The 22,630-nt window shown below is 43.7% G+C and overlaps 1 protein-coding gene across 1 annotated transcript; it reads left to right on the plus strand.

The window, feature by feature from the left end:
• The first annotated feature begins 1,345 nt into the window (after positions 1–1,345).
• Positions 1,346–19,352, plus strand: rybpb (RING1 and YY1 binding protein b). The gene is made up of 5 exons (XM_071494256.1): positions 1,346–1,503; positions 2,111–2,236; positions 15,189–15,494; positions 15,585–15,683; positions 16,024–19,352. Exons 1-5 carry the CDS (start codon positions 1,478–1,480, stop codon positions 16,271–16,273), a joined length of 807 nt encoding a protein of 268 aa, XP_071350357.1. The 5' UTR covers positions 1,346–1,477; the 3' UTR covers positions 16,274–19,352.
• Positions 19,353–22,630: the final 3,278 nt, after the last annotated feature.

A 22,630-nucleotide genomic window follows, 5' to 3' on the forward strand; every position in this document is an offset into this window, starting at 1 on the left:
AGAACTCATTACAGAACCAGCGAGGCAGGGCTTAATGTTGTTTTGACTGAATTGTAGTTATCAGTAGGCCACCGTGATGAAGCTCAATTAGAGCAGCATGCTATGAGCTAAGCAGAGGTAATCACTGGGCGGAGGGCAGACTTATGTGGAGGCACGGATATTCACTCTGAACAGAAAAGCGAGGGATTCACAATAGGACCTGGAGCCGTGGAGAGCAGCTAATGAGCCTACATGATTCACGCTTGGTCTCCCCCACAGAGAGCCTTGTCCTGGGCAGAGTGGAGGCGCACAAGAGGTGCACTTTTTGCTCCAACACATTCCATGACACAGCCGCCAGAACCAGGAGGATAAAGGGGCGATTAAAAGTTTCTCTTGCAAATGTCGGGTGAATGAAAGTTTTTCTGTGTTTGTCTTATTAGATTCTTGAATCAATCAGGCCACTGTGGACATGTTTATTTCAGTAAACAGAGCAGGACAATGTGTCCATCAAGGCTGTATCTTCCACATTCAACCCGATGTTCCTGAGAACCCTCAAGAAAAACTGCTTGTGTTTTAATGGGTAATGTTGCTGAAAGACAACTGATAATCTGTGTAGATAAGCCTAATCCTCTATGCAAGAAAATTACTTTCAGCTTTATACAAGACACATTAAAAACTGTCTGTGCACATACTGTACATGAAAACCTTTATTTTATGGAGTTAAGGTGCAGGAGGCATTCTCTAAATGACACTCCTTCACAATAAAAGTATTAGACATTTAAATCACAGCCTGGGTGTTTTATGTGGAGATTGCATGTTCACAGGGTTTCCTCCAGGAATAATGGCATCCTCCCACACTACAGTGAGTGTGAAACATTCACTATAGAGAGTCCCTCTCTTTCATCCACTGCATGCTGCAAGAGTTTCAACAAGTAAAGTGTGATGCATCCTGAGATGATGGTGCACAAATGTAACTCCTGGCTTTTGTAGTCATGAGCAGTTGTTCCATCATCATATCTCTGCAACACCATCATTTAAAAATATGTTATTATTTATAGCCACAAATGAGCTGGAAAACTGTCCCTGTGTTTTTTCCATAGACTCCATAGACCAGAATGAGAAAGAATAAATTTTTGGAAACAGAACTCCACCTGTCTAAAGAGCTTTCTATACATGTTTGCTATGAATAACTTCAGTTGCCACCTTATTGACTTAATGTCTGTGAGTTGGTAGAGGTGAGGTGAGGTCTATCAAAAATCTCTAGTCGTTATTAAAATAGTCAGTAAATATCAATCCAGACTTTTAAACCGACCCGCCCTCTGATTGGCTCGGCGGCCGTCACATGGTGTAGTGCAGTCAGTCGCTGTGCCTGGAGCCAGCGCTGAGTGGAGCCTGTCTGCCAACAGCTTCAGCAGCGGCTCTATCTGGATCCTACTACACTCACTGACAATTAAAGGAGGCCCTTTTTTCTTCTTATTTCCGAGGACTACTCTTCACCATGGGCGACAAGAAGAGCCCTACCAGGTAATGCGACCACCCGCTGTCGATTTACGCTTGTTTTGTGCGTTTTGGGCTCGATCTTCGGACGCGTTTCTCTCCCACAGAGATCGTTTCTCCCTTTTTCAGTTGGTGTGCCACAGCTAGCTAGAATAGTGCAGTCACTATGGCGGCTTCTCGCTCCCTACAACCCAGTCACTTAACAGACAAAGGGAAATTTTTCAGAGGATACGCCTGGCATTCCCTGAAACGCTCTTCCGTCTCGACGAAGCCTTTTGGAGGGTCAATGTCGAAATTGACATTGTTTGATATTGGTTTCGTGAGCCGGCATGCTAAGCTTCGATGCCGAAAATTTTAGCAATGCTTGCCTGCCTGCTAGCCTAGCTGGCGATACAATCGGACGGTGTGGATAGTCGTCCGCTTCGCCGCTGAGGGGTTTTATTACCCAAGGAGCTCTACTTGCCGGGACTCGAACCCAATATTAGTGACAACACCACCATGCTCTGTGCGGTGTTAAGTAGCTTTATTACACAACAGGTTACGTTTGTCACAATCTCCCCTCTTGTTAATTCATGAAATATGTTAGTGGTATTTCTTAAACTAACTTGACCTTAACGTTTGTCTCATTTGTAAGGCCAAAAAGACAAGCCAAACAGACCGCTGACGACGGCTACTGGGACTGTAGTGTCTGCACCTTCAGGAACACCGCCGAGGCTTTCAAATGCAGCATCTGCGATGTGAGGAAGGGCACATCCACAAGGTAACGTTGCGCTCCCTCCCTCCCTCTCTCTCTCCCTCTCCCTCTCGTCTGAGCGTCTCGTCTTTCCCCAGCTTGGCTGGCTGCAGCAGCATTGCATCGCAGTTTATGGGAATGACAACTTTGATCGACAGCCTATTTGTCTGTGAGCGAATGGGGACTTGTTGATGGACAGTCTTGCAAACATCTTCAGCCGTTGTCTGGATTATCCGTAGTTTCTCATCTTATGCGACTACCATTGCATTGCTTTTATGCATTGGTCTAGGTAGGCTGGCTGCTTCACTAGCCAGAGGGGGGGGGGGGGGGGGGAAGAGGGACCATACTTCATGATGGCTGTACAGCTACGGTGCATCAGAGGAGCAGCAGCGAAAGGGCTGCTTATTCATGGAGTCAAACAAGGTGAATACGTGCATGCACATTTCACCTACCTGTAGGATTGCGGAGGTTGTTTTACTGCTCTGACGAGTAAGACTGATTGTGCATGACGCTGATGTACAGTAAGAGCATGGTTGTGTTTCCTAGGTTAAGAAAAGTGGTGGTAAGGAGGATTCGACAACACCAACTCCAGATATGTGTCTTTGATATTTCTTTGTACGTTTTTTTCCCCCTTTGTACCATGTAGTTGAAGTCATTTCATGCCCAGCCTGGTGTGACACAGTGTTTAGAGGAGGTTCACCAGTTTCCAAAAATGTTCCAAAAATCCAGTTTGTTTTTTTTATGTCAATCCGCAACATTTGGCTGTGATTAATCATTTTTTAAAACTCAATCTGCCACAAACTTGCTTTGTTCTCAAAGCTGTTTACAAGTGAATTCGCTCTTGTTTGATCCTCAGATTAATCATATCAGCATTTATAGTAACAGGCTTGTATGTCCCCAACATTTCCCCTCAGCTCAACTCAGAATAAATGTCGTGATGTCAGCTGAGGGCAGCGTCTTATGGGAAACTGAGATGAAATCATTGTGCAACATGAATATCATGACAGGATTCCCTTTCGCTTTTGTGTATACTGACGCCTCCTTCTGTTTTGGGGAATGTTTTTGATGATAAGTTGCGTGTGCCGCACTGTGAGTTTGTTTGCTCATGTCATCAGTTGCATGATGAGGTGGAGAGATAGATGAGTCATTTGTGGGTTTGTTGACAAGTCCCCTGCACTCTAACCTTTCCAGCTGTGGTTTTACAATGAGTGGCTTGACTGACACCCCTGGCGCACCACAAACGGGGAGAACACGTTTGACGCCGGTTTACTGAGAATCCTAAAGATTGGGTTTAATCTTAATTGTCGAGCTCCCCTCCCCCTATGAGCTTTTCCCAGCAGCTTGTAGCTTAAGACCACAGCTGATGATGCAGGCTGAGCACGCGGCGTGAAAGCAGGAAGCGGAGACAAGTATGTCGTAGCCATCCTGCCACTGTTATTTGGCAACAGCCCAGTTGCCTGTATTTGGTAAATGGGAGCACATGACATCACTGGAGTGTTTGTCGCACATTGCTGTTTGATCTGAATAGTTAACCTTTGATTAATGCAATTGTATAGTTGTGGGGCTGCCTCTTATTCTAATGAGTACTAATTAGCTGTCTTTTCCTCACTGTGTGATGTGTTCCCGCAAAGCATGGGACAAAGCAACATGCTCTTAGCTAAATGATTCATACTTGAGGCTATGTGTGGATGTTTGTCTTGCTGCTTTTATCTGAGACTTCACTTTGAATGTGCTTTTATGCATGAGGACATGTGTGTTCACTAATTAGAGTTCCCCACAGCTGGTTAGAGTCTAAACACTTGTTTTCTCTTATGCTGAAGTCAGGATTGTGTTTTCTACAGGATAGATCAGGTTAGGTATTGATTTTGTTAAGTCACAGACGTGATTGTATTTAAGACATGTTTGAAATTGCTTGTCTTGCATGGTGTAAATGTGTGGAAGCTAGCTCTTTTCACACACCCCTCCCACAGTCGCCAAATGTATCTGTTTTTTTTTTTTGTTTTTGTTTTTTTTACTGTGTCCTGGGACAAAGGTCACCCAGTACTGGCTGCAGCTGACTGTAGTAAGGAGAGAATGAATGCAGATTAAGTTGTAGGCACAGTTAATCACACCTCAAATGTATTCTGGAAATGCTCTTGGTACAGGTTGCAGTCAGCAGATGCTAGTGATGTGATATAATTTCTAGCTTCACTTTGAGTCATCCCTGATCTAAATGAAATCTTAGATGAGAGGAATATTTCCATCTCCTGAAGCTTGATACATTCATCTCTCACAGTCTGCACTGGGTCATTGAGACGCCAGCTGTTTCCACAGGTGTTGATGGAGAATACACAATTAACATGATCCACGGTGATTGACAGATAGTGACTTGCACTCAGCAAGACTTGAATCACACTTTGTCCCCTGCCAGCGGTAGGTAAGCTAGGCAACTGTGGGTCATGCCGCTCTGATTTGTGCTAATGGAGGCAAGAATGTGTCTTAACGAGAGCTGTGGCATCAGCATGCGAGGAGAGGCCCCCTTCTCCCCATCTGAGCGCAGCCTAATGAACCTGTTGACCCAGTCCAGCTCAGTGATGTAACATGATACCCAAGTAGGCTAAATCTAGCCTCTGCCACACTGACTCTTAAACAAGAAAGCACTCTGCTTTTTGCACCTGACCTCGCTGCTAATCTACAAGTCCAAGTAGCCCAAGCTCCATTCAGTCCCCGCTTCTTTGGTAATTGGAGGAGGGCTTGCATTAGCATTCCCTGTGTGGTGCATGCTATCATATTTAAATGTTTCTGGCATCTGAACCTGATCGCTGTGTGAACGTGACACCGTGTTGCTGTACATCAGTTTGCTTTGTGGTGGTGTTTGGTATGCACCTCTGGCAGCCTCGGGGGCCCAGGGAGAAACCATTAGGAGCCTCTAAAGTTGATTGATGGTTGGGATCACAGGAAGTCTTGAGGTACCTCAGTCTTTGACTGCTGTGCTGTTATCTGTGCACTGCTGCTCTGTTGTCAACCATTTTCAACTAACTTCCATGTGTGCTTTATATAAAACAGAACAAATGGGTCTTTCACACTTCAATTTACTTGAAATACAGGGGTTTATTCACATAGGTGTCAGACATAAGGCCAATAGAAAATGATCTTTAAAAAGTGAAATGAGTGTTCTTTCCTTAAATATTAAAAGATCACTTGAACATAATTCAAAGCAACTATGTACTTGTTGATACAGTGTCATAGGGTTATATTTAACAGAATGTAACACTACACTAGTGAATGTAGCAAGAAACATTAAAAGAGAAACTGGATAGAGATCTACTATAAATTTTTGTCAGGTGTTCTCATTGGGTGGAGTCCAGTTGACTCAGTAAAACAAACCTAACCCGTTGAAGAAATGCTGATTGGCAGTGTGAAATATGCTGTAAAGACGTCATGATGATTTAAGTCCATCAAATGACTACTTTTCCTTGCATTTTTACTTTGATTTTTGTCTGTGTCACCAGGCTACCTCTGTAGGCTCATAATAGCCAGCTTTTATTGTAGTTGCTTAAAAGGTGGTGGCTGTGCTGTGAGAGAAAAATCACAGCAAAGCCACAAAAGTCAGTTTTTTCCAGTCACCTGTAGCCTGTGTGATGTTGCGTCTTTCTGATCACTGTGGAAAACCAAACCAGTCAACCAGAGGCAGTTACTGTAATTTGTCCATGACTCTGTAGATATTTACAGATGCAAATGTGCTTAAGTAAATGTGTTTTGCATTAAGTCTGTGGCTTTATAGTAAGACCATATGGGAAACCCATAAATCCACAGATTATGAATGTTAGAAGCTGGATTGATAAACAGAATGGATAAAATCTAAATGATACAGAGCCCTAAAGCTGCGGGTTAGTAGTTGGGCCAAAAAAAGTAAAAGTGCATCTCTCTCTCTCGCTCTCTCGCTCTCTCTCTCAATCTCCTTCTTTGTATGTGTGTGTGACTGTTGAGGCTGCACAATTATTGGAAAATGATTGCAGTGTGTTTGTGTGTGTCTCGGTGTGTGTGCCTTTCTGTCTTTTACAATGATGGAATAGAGTCATTATAATCCGTGGATTCTCCCACTGTCACATTAAGGCAAATTGTCTAGGATAATGGAATTACATAAGAGGGACATGCTGGTGCTCAATTTATATCTGCACTTCCTCGCCCACCCTGTGCCCCCACAGCAGCCCCCGCTCAGAGGAAGCTGCTTTTGCTTATCCAGCATTATCAGCATCTGCACTAAAACCCTAAGCATGAGCGGGTAGCCCTAATCTTTACGTTAATTGCCGGATTTAAAAGTTCTTAATTACTTCATGGGATTTGGCAGAGTGTGAGTGATTAAATACAATAGCCAATTTGGCAATCTGACAAAACAGAGAAATGTTCAGGGAGCTGTGGAATGGTGGCTCCTCCCATTCAAGAAAAAGACGAGGCAAGCAAGCGAGCGTGACAGTGAGGGAGTGAGGTGTCTCGGAAAACTATAGACAAAAGCATATGAGGACAAGGAGGATGGGAGCGAGGGAGTTGTTAACTGTGGAGTCAGAGCTAGCTGAGGAGTGTGAAGAAGAAGAGGGCAAAAGAGGACAAGGAGAGAAACGGAGCGGTGAAGACACAGAGAGGAGTGTAGCGTCTGGACGTTTATGTGTGCGTGTTGGAAGGAAGGAGGGGTATGGATGACTGCAAGGGGGATGTGCTCACTCAGCCAAGAGTCTCAAGGGGCACAGCAGAGCGAGGCACATCATTACCCAGGGAGGGGGAAACTGGATGGCCTCTTCTGTTTCTACCAGCACCACCATCCATGCATGGGAAAAGAACAGTACCATTTGACATGTCATTTGCTACACATGAGCTCGAGAGAGAAACCAGAATGGACGATGTTCGTATTAATTTAAAGTTTAATCTTATAGATCCTTAATCTAGTTTCAAAGCTTGTTAGCCATGTTTAGTCTGAGCAGTATTGAAAATCCATAGTCCAGAAAAATTCACATCAGTTTGGTAGATTTGAATGTTGACTTTTGGAATCATCAGTAGAGGATTTGGATTTGACCTCTTGGTGTCAGGTTTCCCCACTTGTTGTTTTTGTTTGCTTGCTTGATGTTGTTCTCCTTGTGTAGAGCATGAGTGCCTGCTGTGACAGTGCAGTGTTACTTGATGATGATTTCTTGAGTAAATTCAAACCAGGCTGTGTTTACACTAAAGCAAACGGCCAAGAATCGCAGGAGCGAGACAGGGTGACCAGGTCTACTTGACAGATAACTCACGCACACCAGAGGCAAGCAGCAGGAGAGAGGGCAAAGAGAGGTGAAGAAGAGACCTACTTAAAGCCAGCAGGATTTAGGGAGGGGGGGGGTAATGCGCAGGGAGGAAGTGAAAAGAGAGAGCAGGGAAGAAGACAGAGACAATGATGGAGAGGCAATGGAGAGAGGAGGAAAACAAATGAGTGATGCTGAGCAATGTGACACTGTCCTGCTGATCGAAGTAGCTCATATGTGTTTAGTGCCTTTGCAATGACTCGCTGTCAGTCTGCCTGATTCCAGGTGTTTTGTAGCCTGAAAGGTCAGTTATGGAAAGGAAAAGAAGTCTTTCACACATGAGTAGACACAAACTTAGACCCTTCCTTTTTTAATTCCTCTGTCAAAGACCTCCTTTTCTTCTTGCCCATGTCTGTCTCACTCAGATGTAAAGAAAGTCAGATGCCAGACTCCTTTTGCTTGTTAGAAGCAGAAAAACACAACCCCTTGCAGCAAGTGTGGTGCATGAGGTTTGTTGTAGAAAAGCTGTGATATCTTTAAGACATTTCCCTGAATTTCTTTTCTTCAATCAGTGGTCAACCCATAGGGTTTTCTCCATATCAATTATTAGCAATCAAGGCGACCGAAAACCAGTATTTGGAACTAATATACCAACACAGAATTCTGTGGACGTCAGCCATGGTGTCTAGGTGTTTATTATTTTGCCATTTATGTCAATGAAGATAGGCTATATAACAGAAACTTCTCTCTGAAAAATGCAGTTCAGCAAGAATAAGAATAAAAAAATGAACATTAAAAAATTCATGAAGGAGGATTTCTAATTTGTTATTATTATTTATAGTCTGACTGGAAGTTATTGGTTGGCTCTCTGTGTGGATCTCACCTGGGAACAGTGTATATGCATTGAAATATCAGTAGTAGCTTAAAGATATTTGTTAATAGTTTTTATCATAAATCATTGTTATCACCATAGAACATGGTTTACCTCTCCCTTTCCCCCTTTTAAAAATGTGAAACATTTGACTTTTACACAAATACCTTTACTCCTACTGGAGTAAAATTTCTTTTCAGTAACAGTAGTGAGTGGCCATTCACATGCTGCAGTAAGCATACTGTCTCATTTCCAGTTGTCGGAGTTTCTGTTACGGGTATTATCTCAAGCCAGTTAATGTTGCTATTTTCCTCATCACAGTGGCTAATTACATTTAAACTTACACTAGTTGTGCTTAAGTGTTCAGAGCTCTCTCCTTTTAGCAACTTTCTTGCTAATCCTGCTCTCCTGCTTTCTCTTGGTTGGTGTGTCTTGGATAATTAAATGAACCTGTTCATGATTGTGGTATCTTTTCAACTTCAGCATAAAGGCATTATCTGCTGCCTTACCGTCGACACACAGCTGCTACAGTTTGTGTCTGTGTACACAGTAGCCTTCAGTGTTGATAGGCTTTTACTCGTGGCATGTAACCAATCAGATGATGCTGTGGGCAGGACGTTGTTCAACATCTGAAGTCAGCACATTTTTAAACTAATCTGTTATGGCAGTAATCGGTAAAAAAAAAAAAGAACTAATCCAATAACCGAATAAATACTAAAACTCCACACCCTAGGCACCACTCAGTACTGAGGGAACTAAATGCCACACCTGACTGTTGTGCTCTTTTGCTGTTTGAGGAAAAGTTGTGGCGTGTAGATGCTTTTTGGGAGCCTGCTGTGCATTCAGACAGAGAAATTTGATGGAAACATTGTGGGGGTCCACAGACCCCCACAAGGAGGGTAAGGTGAAAGGGTTAGAGGGTGAAAAGTGACAGTATCAGTAAGCCCTCAAAATCCTCACCGGAAGGGACGGATGAAAGGATGAATGCTTAATGCCTCTGGTGGGCAGTGAAAGTGAATTGAGAAGCACTTATAGCCCCAGGCTTCTCTTCAGGTGTTATCCTCATTCAACCTCCCCAACACACCCACTCACACAGATTTCTTTACCCATGGATGGCTAGCGGTGACAACACTACCTCAGTCACCTCAGGCACAGACTGATCAAAAATGTCCTAACAGGGAACACACACTCACCTGTTGGTGTATAAAGAACACCTTGGTAAGACTACTGCAGTCTGATACAACAGTCCTGCAATAAATCCTCCTTCATGAAGGCTGTGATGTTGTTGATTCACAGTTGATTCAACTGTGTGATCATGTTGCCTGTTTGTGGTGCTGTTACACAAAGAGGTGTGTCTGTTGATTAGCTTACCCTCAGTGATCTGAACGGTTTGGACAAAATAATAGGAGCACCTGTCAACATAACACAATGCAGCTCAACAGCACCACAGACTACATCCTCCAAATGATCATTAGTTAAATCAACACCTCTGTAAACAGTTTTAACAAAACTGAACAGTAAAAGCTTCACGAGGGAGAGTTGTTAGCTAGGTGTTCCTCAATAGACAAATGAGTGCAAGACCTGCAATATGTTTGGTATTTTTGTTCAAACAGTGACTTAAAAGATTGATCAGTTATCAAAATAGCTGCCAGTTGACTCTTTGTTTCAGTAAGAATAAGTTAACCTTAAACGTGAATTGCTGCTATTAAAATGTAGCTCTTATATTTAATTTACCGTGAAATGATACATGGAGAACAATTTGTGCACTGTTGCACTGTAAAGGAAAAATTTTGGCAGTTATCATGCAGTGCTGTTCCCAGGCATCCTTTAAGTCTTTCTGGAAATAATGTCCAATGAAGACAACAATAGAGCATACATATATAAATGCCTGCTGACTGGTCAACAAATTGGAAGCAGCACAGAAAGGCAGCTCTGGGCACTGCTTCATCACCCCCATACTGGTTGGGGGATGGGCACGTATCACATGTTTCTGCATAATAATTAAGGTGTATAACAACGGAGGACGATCATTGGTTACATGGTTTCCAGCACGTCTTAGGGAGGTCCTGTGAAAACTAAAGCCCTGTGGCATTTGTTGGATCTGAGATATGTGCTCAAGGCCGAGGCTGTGGTGGTCTCTCAGTCCTATGTGGAGGGAAACTAGGCCAATGCTGAATGTATGTGAATAGAGGATTTGTGTATCTCAACAACCTTTTACGTCACTGAGGACAAGGAGCCCACGTTCGTACTGTGTAGACGCTGGCTGAATGAGAGAGTGGGTGATGCTGAGTAGTCTGAGCTCTTCAGTGGGCTGTCCGTGGTTGAGGAAGAGTGTTGTCTGTTGGCTGTCCCACTCTCCCTCTCCTCTTCACTCAGCTGTTTGCCACTGCATTCACTCAGCCTGGCAGAAAATAATTGCTTGTCCTCCACACAGCACTTCAAATAAAAGAGCTGTGTTAATGAGGGCTTTCCTGCACCTCTCTCTCTATCACACTCTCCATCGCTCACTCACTCTCTTCATTACTCTGTCTCTCCATGAAGTGCACAGGCTCGTTGTTTTTGGTTTCCGTAGAAAGAGTTTCCTCGGAAGCAGCAGCTTCAGCCTTTGCTCTTGGTGAACAGGTTCAGCTGCTCCTGGCCAGCAAGAGCCCCAGCTGAGCAGAGGTGTGTCTGGGATGGTTCAGGCTGAGTGGAGCAGTATAACTATGGGTGTCAGTCTGACTGAATTAGGAGCTTTTAAGCATGATGATAGTTATTTCAGGGCATCCCGTGGAGGGAGTCTCCCTTCTCCTCCCTCCCCTTGAAGGTGGAATTTAGGGGCAAGCGTAGGAGGAGCTGTCAATCACGACTTATTGTTGTGCACAGGGGAGGTAATATGCTGTAAGCCCTCACAGTGGGAAGTGATTCGACAGCAGGATTTATACACATAGGCAGGCACACACACACACACACACACACACACACACACTGACACTCATACCAATTCCCTGGGAATATATTGGCAGCAGTGGGAGGTAGGCGCAGTCTCTGCATTTGGACCCTAGGGTTCCCTCTTGGTCCTGCTCCTGGTATCATTTCCAGTACCTGTTATACAGCAGATTGTTGCTGTTTAATTTGGATGTTTGCAGAAGAATTGTATGTTAATTTTATGGTACTGTTTTTTTAAAGCTATGTTGTAGTTATTAATACATTCTGTGCCCAGCGACATGGACTGATTATTTAAATATAATCTGTAATTAATTTTTTAATTTGAAATATATTTTGAGGCAGAGGGACAGAGGGAGACTTTTTCCAACTGTTAAGAGCCACCACTGTTGAAGAAATGCAAGTGGCACAAACACACGGTGTCATGCAGACTCTCCAGCCATGTTAATGAGCCACAGAGCAGTGCCGTGCGAAGCCATGATGTCTGGTCAGTAAATAAATAATGGGGCAAAGAGAGCAGTGGCTGTATCATGCCAGCAGCATCTCATGGCTGACTTACAGCTGGCACTGAATCACTGCTTAACTACCACGGCTGCTTCTGCTGCTGCTCCTGCTGACACAAATCTCCGGCTCTGAACAGGACCTCAGCTCCGCAACAGGCAGAGGAGGTGTGGATGTTGTCAATCAGTCAATCTCTTATTCACCACCTCCTTGGCTAACAGCTCTCACTGCCAAACAAAATGATTTCTGGTCTCGTTGAATGCCGTCTGTGTTGAAAATCTGTTTACTCGTGGCTGCGGGTTAGAGAGACAAATATTATTTCATGATGGGGGAATGTGGGCGAGCATGTCATTGTTGTTGCTTTGATCATTTCTGTTTTCTCATGGAGCTCAAGCTGCCCACCCAACACTTGAATTCTTTGTCACACTGTCTCAGTGGCATGTTGACAACCATTTTCCAACAGATGTTGACACTGGATCAGGAATCCTGTGGTACTCCAGAGATGTCTTGGATTTCTGTGGGATGGACTGTACTGGGCTGCCATCAGAATAGGGACAGGACAGGGAAAACCGAGGCTCAGAAGTGTACAGGAGTGTGAAGGAATTGATATTAATATCATGTGATATCACAGCTAGTTCAGCAGGGGGTTATGACCTGTTAATTGCTAAATATACATTTAGAAAATAAGTCATATATAGCATGAGCCTGCTTTGACAAATTGGTCCTGTGTCAGTACTGGTGACAGGTCCAGTACAGTAAACTATCAAATTAATTACCTATTAGGGCTGAGTAATTAATCCAGCCACTAGGCTCACTGGGTTTAAGTTGACCCCCCGCTGGGCCTAAGTAACAGGGAATTTGTGGTGGCTCGGTTGGAAACTTAATGGTTGGAAAGCTCACTAGTGACCCCGTCCCCGGTAAGGTAGTTAGAACAAGAACAACCAAAGTCATACCAGGACATCCCAGTTGGACGCCACATCAGTCAGGAAATCCATAAGGTTTTACCGGCCCTCTCTATGTGCCTGAGAATAAAGCATAGAAATACAGCTGCCAGGCCTAACAACTTGTTAGTGCTATATCCAAGTCACAGGAGCTGCATTTTTTTTTTTGATTAAGGTAAAATGTGTCACGACATGCCATCATAAATGAAGCATTGTGTTGCTAGAGATATCTCGGCCTACAAGTCATATTCTCCAGATGTAAGGGACACTGCTTGTTTGGTACAGATCCCAGTAAAAATCACATCATCTTTTTTTTTTTCTTTTTAGGGGAAATGACATGCAGATATTTACCATTCATACTAAAATCTTGCAGCCATAACATCTGTCAAAATAATTCTTTTTGAAATCACACTTAGACATTTCAAAACATTGCAGAATGTAGTTAGATTTATCCAAGCACTGTAAGGAGCAGCTCTACTCAACAGGGGAAGTAATTACTCCAGATTGAAATGGAATTGGGATCAATTTGATGGGATAGGATGCAGTTGGCAATTATGAAGCTAGGATGGGAGGAAAATTTTACTACAAAATCAACCTCTTAATTCTCACCTTCTTCAATGCCCCGGAGGTTGCCTCACACAAGGGCAGCAGGTAGAAAGACCCCCAAGCTCTGAAGAGCCACAGCAGCTAATGGATACTGGTTCAACATCCAAGGGCTCATCAGCATTCGCCACAGCTGGTGTATTGATTGGATTGTAGTGCAAGCATTACGACATGATGCTCTATTATGCCCCGATAGATTGCCTTGTGATCGGCTGCATGCCCCCAACCCCTCCTCAAAGCCTCTCTCAGGCTGTGAAGGGCCGCTGCAGGAGGATAGTAGATGAGTTTGATGAAGTAGTTGAGAAAAAAGTTGAGAAAAAATTGGACTGAAACATAATAGGAAAGACTGATAAGTGTTTAAAAGTGCAACGCTACTAAAAGATACAAGGACTGAGGGAGTGGAGTGTCAATTCTGAAAGACCTGAGAGGATGGAGGTGCAGAAACAAGAGTAAGTGAACTGACCATATGATGTTGCCAAACTGAAAACACTGAGGCTAACCACATGACCAGCTGTCTGAAAACCGCTCTCCACTGAAAGCCACTAAAATCAGCATCATCAGTCTGGCACACCACTGAGCTTCTTGCTTTTTGCCACATGGATTTGCTCTTAGGCTCTTCACAGCGGCCTTCTCCCGTGGCAAAGCCAAAAACATTTGTTTTGACAGGGAGAGCTTCATTTTGCAGCAGTTAACACTTTATCTGACCTGTAGCTTTGACTGACAGCTTGTACAACTTTCTAAACCCCCCACTTGACCACAGGTCTCATAAAGCAGTCCTCAAGATCAAACGCCCTCTTTTCCACTGGTGGGATATCACAAAAAAAAAACTTTTCCTGCCAAGACTAGACTTGTGTTTGGAAGGGTTGAGTATACACAGCTAGCTAGTATAACTTGTTGTGTTCCTGTTGAAAGGCCTCCTGAGCAGCCATCGAGCCATGCCAGGCTGTTTGTTTGCACGCTTAGCTTTTCAAGTGTGTGTGTGTGTGTGTGTGTGTGTGTGTGTGTGTGTGTGTGTGTGTGTGTGTGTGTGTGTGTGTGTGTGTGTGTACTTGTGGTTTGCTCCTCACCATGCTTGCCCAGTGCTGGCCTGTGATTATCCGTGTTGCTGGCTACAGTTTTGTCTCGGCTTGAGTCGGAGTCTCTGGAAGGCTGCAGTTATCCTTCCCTCTCCCCCGAGGTCCTCTGCTTCCACCCCAGATGCTCCCAGCTGGTGTCCATTATGCAGCAGGTGTGTGTGTGTGCTAGCTCAGGCAGTCAGACTTTGGGTTCATCTGCACAGCTGATGGTGCAAGATGCTACTCTTTTTGCATACATGTTTGCCAGTGATAAACCACAGAAATGGTGTTTTAGGAAAGAGTTTTATGTGAACTGCTGCCTCAGTGGGATTCTTTAAAAGTGTCATGTGACATTTGTCTTTGATGGATAAGAATGATCAAATTCAAAGAGGTAGTAGCTTGTGTTAATGTGTGTATGTGTTTGAAATTGAGTCAAAAAGGGCACAGAGTAGCTCTGAGCTGGTGAGTGAGTGGAGCAGCTTCACTGAATCTCAGTCGGTGACAAATGGGGCCAACCCTGCAGTAATCAGATTAGAAGACCTAAGTGACGTGCTGCAAATGTCCCACCTTGTGATCCTGTGCATTCATTTTATTACAGCAGTGAGCTAATGAGATTAGCCCTCAAAACAGAGCTGCTATACCAGGAAGCGGCTGCGTAAACCTACCTCCCTGGCAGGAGGGAGCAGCAGCCCTTTTCCCTCGTCGGCCTCTAGGTTCATTCACCTCTCTTTGTCAGCCATAGTGTAACTGTGCTGGTGCGTGGCCAGAGTCGGCTCACAGCTCCACTATGAGGCTAATCCTTGTTTGTGCCTTGGATTCCCTCCACAGGAAACCCAGGATCAACTCCCAGCTGGTTGCCCAGCAGGTGGCTCAGCAGTACCCGATGCCTCCCCCGCCCAAGAAGGAGCGGAGGGAGAGGAGCGAGCGCACAGACAAGGAGCGCCCGGACAGAGAAGGAGAGCGTGCCAATGGTGAGGGATGTCCAGAGGTTGAGCGTCCAGAGAGTGTGAGGCCAGAGGTAGACACCCCCGAGAAGGACAAGAGCGACAAGGAACAACCAATCAAAGACAAACCCGACAGAGAGAAGGACATCAGCCCAGCCGTCACGAAGAAGCCCAGCAGCAAAAAGACCAGGTCAGTGTGAACTTTGACGCTTCGCCCGTATCTCCGGGTGTCTCCTGTGTTGGTTATTATCCTCACTGCTGTGTATCTGTTTTCTTTCAGACCTAAGTCGGATAACCATCAGAGTCCACCCAGTGACAAACACAGCATACAGTCTGGCAAATCAACAACCAAGACCAACAAGAACTCTCACATTTCCAGGTGAGTAGCAGCCTCTCCTGCTCTGCATGTCTGCAGCAGAGCACATGGTTTCACATCGCCGACTACACAGCTCCTCTCCTTAGAGAAGCTCATGCAGCACTAGACCAGTGGGAAACCTCAAATGATTCACACATGATCTTTTACACTAAACACCCACTCTCACTCTGTATACACTTGTCCTGACTGTTCATGTGTCACCCGATGAATTGAGCAATTTAGTGTAACCGCCCCCACAGTGCTGGCAGCCTCCCCCTTGTTGTTGCTGAGACACACATATTGTGGTTGGTATTTCTGGTTATTAAGGTTTTCTTGTTTTTTTTTCTCTGTCTGTGTCCCTCAGACCCAAACTGAAGAACATTGACCGGAGCACCGCCCAGCAGTTGGCTATCACCGTAGGGAACGTGACGGTTATTATAACAGACTTTAAGGAAAAGACCCGCTCCTCCTCCACGTCCTCGTCCACCATCACGTCCAGCGCGGGCTCCGAACAGCAGCACCAGAGCTCTGGCTCCGAGAGCATGGACAAGGGCTCGTCACGCGCCTCCACACCTAAAGGGGATCTCTCTGTGGGGCACGACGAGTCGTTCTGAGGCCCCGCCCCTTCCCCCCCAGTCCTCACCCTGCTCCACGCCCCCTTTTCCCCCACGTTTCTGGACACTATGGATCCCATAGGGGGAGAGATTTCACCTTTCCCATTGCTGCCCTGCCTCCATTCCATGACCACCCCTGGATGCTGAGAGGATCTGGCTGGCTGAGAGGAACAGTGCGGTGCACCTGTCGGGGAAACAAACGCCCTGCTTGGAGAACTTCCCTCGTGGTTACACCTGTGGCACAGGCAAGGAGAGCTGGGCTACAAAGAATAACGCCCCCATCCCAAACCCCCCCTGCGGTAGCATCCAGACACTTGTATGTATTGTTTTATATTTGTATGTGGATGTGAGGCCAAGTCGACTTTTTTTTTTTGTTTGTTTTTGTAAAGAAGAATTCTTCGCTGGGCACAATAACCACCATCATTTTAATAACTTTAAACTATTATTACCCTTATTTATTACCTGTTGCACCTGTATACTTTGATATTCTCCTTTTTATGTTGAAGCTTTGCTGTGTAGCTCTGCCGATCGATCGTTCCTTCAGTGTTTTTATTACAATTTGAAAATGATAGGACAAGACTCGAGTCACAGACAGACACACGCATAACACACACACACACACACACACACACACACACACACACACACACACACACTGGTGCTAGATACACTGTGAAGCGGTTTTGCAGATCTGGGATTGCCCATTCACTCAATGTGACAAAGTGCTGATGAATCAAATTCTCATTCACTTTTCTCAACAACACTGTCTCACTCTGAACACTGTCTGGACCTCCGTCAGGTCCGTCTGCTTGTTCTGTACAGGTCAATGTGCATCAGAAGAAGATCACCTGAAGTTCAGACGCCTGACTTTTTCAACTAGACTGTCTATGATTTAGTATGCTATAGCAGATCTCTTATACAGTATCTTATGTCCTTAACTGTACAGTGTAGGCTGTTGTGTAAAACACTAAAAGCTGTTGATATTTTCTGCATTCCATACTTAAATACTGAGTTTCCTGGCTGAAGGTAGAGCTGTCCTCTCATCTCTTGAGCCAGAGTGTTTTTTTTTTGTTTGTTTTTTTCTTCTCACTGAAGGATGGTCACATGCAGTTCCACTTGGTAAAACCATATTGAACTGTAAAAACAGACCTGTTGTGTCAAGCTGTTGTGAATTGATTTCATTTTTTCTTTCTGTTGTGGTCCTGAAGACAATTTTGAATCTTCATTCTCTCAACCTGATATCCCAGAAAACAAGTGCAAAGACATGAACGATTTACAGAGATGACAATTCAATTGACTTGTTTTTATTTTTTATTAATTTAAGACTCCTGTCATTGAAGGCGAAAAAAATATTGCAGTAGTGAATAGAACACAATTGCTCTTTCAATTTTTAGAACAGCAAGGCTTATTTAAGGGTTTTAATTCACTTTCACCTTAGCTGATACTAGACCAACATAATTTCCTTTTAACTGTATGAAATTGTATAAAGAATAAATGTGTATATGATATCTTAGTTTTATTTATTGAAGGACCAAAGGAATTTCATAATGACATGATACATAGACAGATGAATAACAATTTGAAATGCAATTATCTAATGTGTGAGATGAATAACAGTTTAAATAAAGACTAATATAATCCATGTAAATGGTGTTCTTATTGTCCACTTGTCTCTGTGCACGGCTAAATCGCGGCAGAGAACTGTCAGAACCGTGAGCTGAGTGGAAGAAAACTCCCCGCTCTAACTCTGTGGTGGATGTTGCCTCATTGTGCCGGTGATGAGGAGCAGACTGGGTGTGGTGTGGGTAGATGAGAGGAGCTCTGGGTCTGCTGGGTTGAAGACGTTTGGCCTTAGTATATCCCCTCTTCATTCTGCGGGACCACCACAGTACATGTAGCTGCCCTAAACAGAGGCCCCAGCTCATCAGTTGAGCCTCCCAGAGCAACTCACCCCAGGTTAGGTGAGGTTAACACGTCGCAGGAAACCCCTACTAGGATCTGAGGAGCAGGACTTGCTCTGTGTTGACTAGAAGCCCTGCAGGCTCACATGTAGGGACGATAATCACGTGTGTCGAAAGCAATGTCCAGGAGATATGTGTTCATAACTTTTTTCTGCTCTCAAGCTATGGTTAATATGTAATTATGTACTTTAATGCATACAAATATGAAATCAGTGTTCAAAGTGAGGAAAAGCAATGTGAATAGAACTAATAAGTGAGACTGCTGGGTCAAAGGAGAAATGTTCTGTCCAATTTTTACTGAGAATAAAAACCCTGCTTTGTAATGCAATCTATTAGAAATGGGCCTAAAAAGCCATCTTTTCACCTGCCTTATCTGCAACCACGTTCACTTGACTGAGTACTCCAACAGAAAGGATTCATTGTTAAATTATTGACAAATGGCCATTTGCTGAGTATATGAATTATTGCTTGTAAATAGAATTTTAAAAAGGTGCAAAAGCAAACACTATGAATAATGGCATCGAAGCTGAAGTCTTTTGTTTCCTGTTTCCTTTCCGCGCAAGCAGTTCTGTTCTTGTGTGCGACCAGTAACCTTAATTTACTGTGTAAAGATGGTTACATTTTTTAGCTTTGTTTGTCAGAGACCCAAATATAGAATGCTTGTTTTACTGACTGTATAACCTTAACCGTGAATTTCCAATTAAGTGTATTATACAAACTCATTTCTTCCTATAACAATGTCTTGTACAATGCTTTTAAAGTTATTGCTCGGTTTTAAAAAAAAATGGAAAAAAAAATGTAGGGACAGTACAATAATCCATTCTTTGTTTAATCCAGTTTTAATTTTTCTTTTTTTTTTCTTTTTTAACTTATAGCTGATGTGTCATTGTTTCCCCTTGTGAAATGGTCACATTATGTTCCTGGTGTGGAAATGTACGCAGCATTTTCAGCAGATCACGGCTCCTTGTCTAGCTTATAATGTTAAAATAATACATGTTTCTGGCATGTGCACGACTTTGCGCTTATAGGCTAACCTGATCATTTTCCTCTGCTTCAAATAGAAATGTCTATTTATGAATTTTGCTTGTAGTTTTTCACAAATAAAATTGTTAAAGTTATCTATTTTCTGGCTGCTCTGTGTCCTTCGTTGACTCTGTTCATCCACATGCACACATGTACACAGGCCAATTCAGAGCTTCAGCTGCTTTACAAACAGGAAGCGAGTATGAATCTGAGATGGAAGAACTATTGATTGAGATGTCCCAGAGTGTGCGTTTGTAGGAGAGGAAGCCTCCACAGTGCAGCGACACATGACATGAGGGAGCCCTCATATTGACAACAGCTTTCAATCACGCCTCCCTCCAGAGGCTGCTTAGCAGCCCACTAATGCGCCATCTAAAAGCTCTGACCGATGACTGCATTCCTCTGTTGCCACTGATAATCTACACAGATCTGGAAGTCAGCAGAAGGGAATACTTGATGTTCTTATTTGTTTTAAGTGCAGATTCATTTGGTAATGAGGTTTCCCACTAAGGGAGCGTGGCTTATTCCATATCTCTCTGGTTTCTACATTAATAGTTTCTCCAACATCCCATCCTCTGCTACTGAAAACAGGTTGTCAGTGCAAAACCGTTTTATACATTTGTGATTCTTGTGTTGTTTAATTTTCATCAGTGGATATTTCAAAATAAGTCAAGTGGTTGAGATATTTTGTAAAACAGGTTTACATCTTGACCTTCACAGCCTATGACCTGGTCCTGGGCACAAACTAAATATCCTGCAGTGCAAGCATGTGGCAGGGAGTCTGACAGACATGAGCATTTAACAGACGGTGAAGGTTTAATGGGAAATTGAGGACTAAAAGTCAGGATATCTCAGCCTCTGCTGTTCCCAGTATGTGTTACACAGGGTTTCTATAAGCACAGCCTGTGAGACTGGGGAAAAGCATGTTCAACAGTTACACAATCACTGCCACTGAACGAGCAAAGAGACTAGTTTTACCATTTATGCATTTCATTATGTGCAGTTGTGTCCTTGTGGCGTTGCAATGTAAAGATCATGTGTAGAAATATCTCAAATATAATCCAGTTTGTACATTAGTGAACTACTTCTAGCTTTTACTCAAGTGTTAAAATGTCATTAAAGTAAATTTACTTGAGTAAAATACCGTCAAAGTACCAGCTCTTCAGTCCACACAGGATATTTCGGTATTCCTCCTCTGGCTGCACATCCCCAGGTATCCTTGAGCCCTGGTACTTAACCTGTACCTGCTCCAGGGCCCTCGAGGAGGGAGCGCAGACAATCTCCCCCTTGAGGGATAAATGAAGTATATCATAAAAAGAAAATTGCTTTCAGGTCACTACCCAAGTAGCAAGGGCAAAAAACCTAACATATCAGGTGGCTTTCAACTCGACATAAAATTGCCATTTGATGTGATGGGAGTAAAAATGGAACAAGTTGGCATTTGCTTTGAAGGTACCATTATGGTGTTTGTTCATAAGGTCACTCAAAGTCCCTCAAGCAGAGATATGAGTAATCCTCTGGTGTGATGAGGGTGAAATTTAGGCCTTCACTTTGGTGGCTCTTGTTCATCAAACAGCAAAACCAAAACCCCGCTCCCTTTCTTTTTCCGAGAGCCACAGACACAAACTTCTCCAGGATCATTTTCATTCAGGTCAAGGTCCAAGCAGCTGGGCGTCTTCCGCTGGAGACAACCCCTCTGCCAGAACAAACCAATATACCACGACCAGATCCATATGTCGAGGAAGAGCTGAACATCTGCAGATAAGAAACCGCCACTTTTATGTGAAAAGGAAATCAATAGGCTCGATGCAGAGCACTGGCAATGTGTGAGACAGGAGGTGAAGTGAGCCATATTTCCTCTTGAGCCACAAAGCCCTGTGATGTTGACAGTCGTGCCTGCGCTCGCGATCCGGAAGCACTGGGGAAGATAGACGGTTGAAATAGCTGTGTATCATCATCCACAGCTTCAGCTCACTGGTGTTTATTTTCACCTTTGAGCTGAAGTCATCAAGAGGCAAATTCAAGTGAGTCATTTCGTCCAGTGTGTGTTCACCACACCCCTCCATCTGCTCACTGTCAAACTGATCCTGAAGAGAAAAAAAAATCATGTTTTACAAGTTCATGTTTGTATTTTTAATTTATTCTTGACAGAAGTTTACAAAACAATCACAACTAAAGGTCCATTTATTCACTTATTCCCGAGCTTTAGACTGAATGTCACTTCAACCCCACACTGTCTTCATACAGTGTGGGGTTGAAGTGACATTGGCAACAAGTGATGGTAAAAATGTTGTTTTATTTCACACTCTGTGAGCCCATCATTACAGATCTGCACACATGCTCAGCCAATCAGAACCAGCCCTTTCAACGCTACAGGGGAGGGGGCCCTTGTGGAAGGGCAGCACTGACCCCTATTCCTCAGCCACTTTTTAAATTGGCTCAACATGTCGTCGTGGCAACGTCTCGACAGCCTGGATGGCTGAGTACGTTCAGGGAGTGTTTACCTGTTGCCTGCCGATCCTCCACACAGTCAGTTGAGAGGTTACAGCCTGGTGAGGACAATTTAACCTTTGGATCAAATGAGGTTTGTCTTATTGGGACTGTCTGGCCTCAGTCCTCACAAGTTTCAAATAACAAATATAGTGACATTTGTATAATGACATAGTCGAGTGGACAAGACTGTGCCTCTGTGGGGGAGGTCAACTCCTGACTGGGTGTTTTGGGTGTTGCCTGTCATGTATCACTGCTGCTGTGCCTGATATTCAAACATGCTAAGATTACTGATCTGTTTCTGCTGCTGTTAGAGCTGCAGCAACAGACACGTGTCAGCAACATAAAACACTGGAGATGACAATGCTGTCAAAGACTGCAGCAGGTTTTTGTTCTACTTCCTGATTATCTCTGAATGTGCGTGGCTGTAGTCCTGATTTGGGAAGTTTTTTTATTTGAAAAAATTCAACTTATCCTGTTGAAACTCACGCACTACACCAGTGAGTACTCTGTCTACACAGTGTACTACATGTGACTGAAGTATCTGATTTGAGACACAGCAAAAGTCAATACAGAGGGAGTGGACAGCGTCTGATTATGTTCACCTCGCTAATGTTATTTGGTCATGTGGTCTAGTTTGTAATCGTAGGTATTTTGTGATATTTTTTATAAACTCTGACCAGTTCACATCAATATTTCACAGTAGTTTATTAAATGTAATGTCAGGTGTGTTGATCATAGTCCATGTTTCTTTTCCTTTCTGCTGTAAAAAAAGCAGTTAATAGTAGGTTTTGTCAGTTAGCTCAGTTAGCTGCGCAGCATCTGGCAGCTACTGGGTGTAAATATTTAATGACGACTTATCTTTACATCAGAACTTGCTTGT

Source organism: Trachinotus anak, unplaced genomic scaffold, assembly GCF_046630095.1.
Source record: "Trachinotus anak isolate AG129_WGS33_773 ecotype Australia unplaced genomic scaffold, CSIRO_AGI_Tana_v1 ptg000013l, whole genome shotgun sequence".
Taxonomy (NCBI): Eukaryota; Metazoa; Chordata; class Actinopteri; order Carangiformes; family Carangidae; genus Trachinotus; species Trachinotus anak.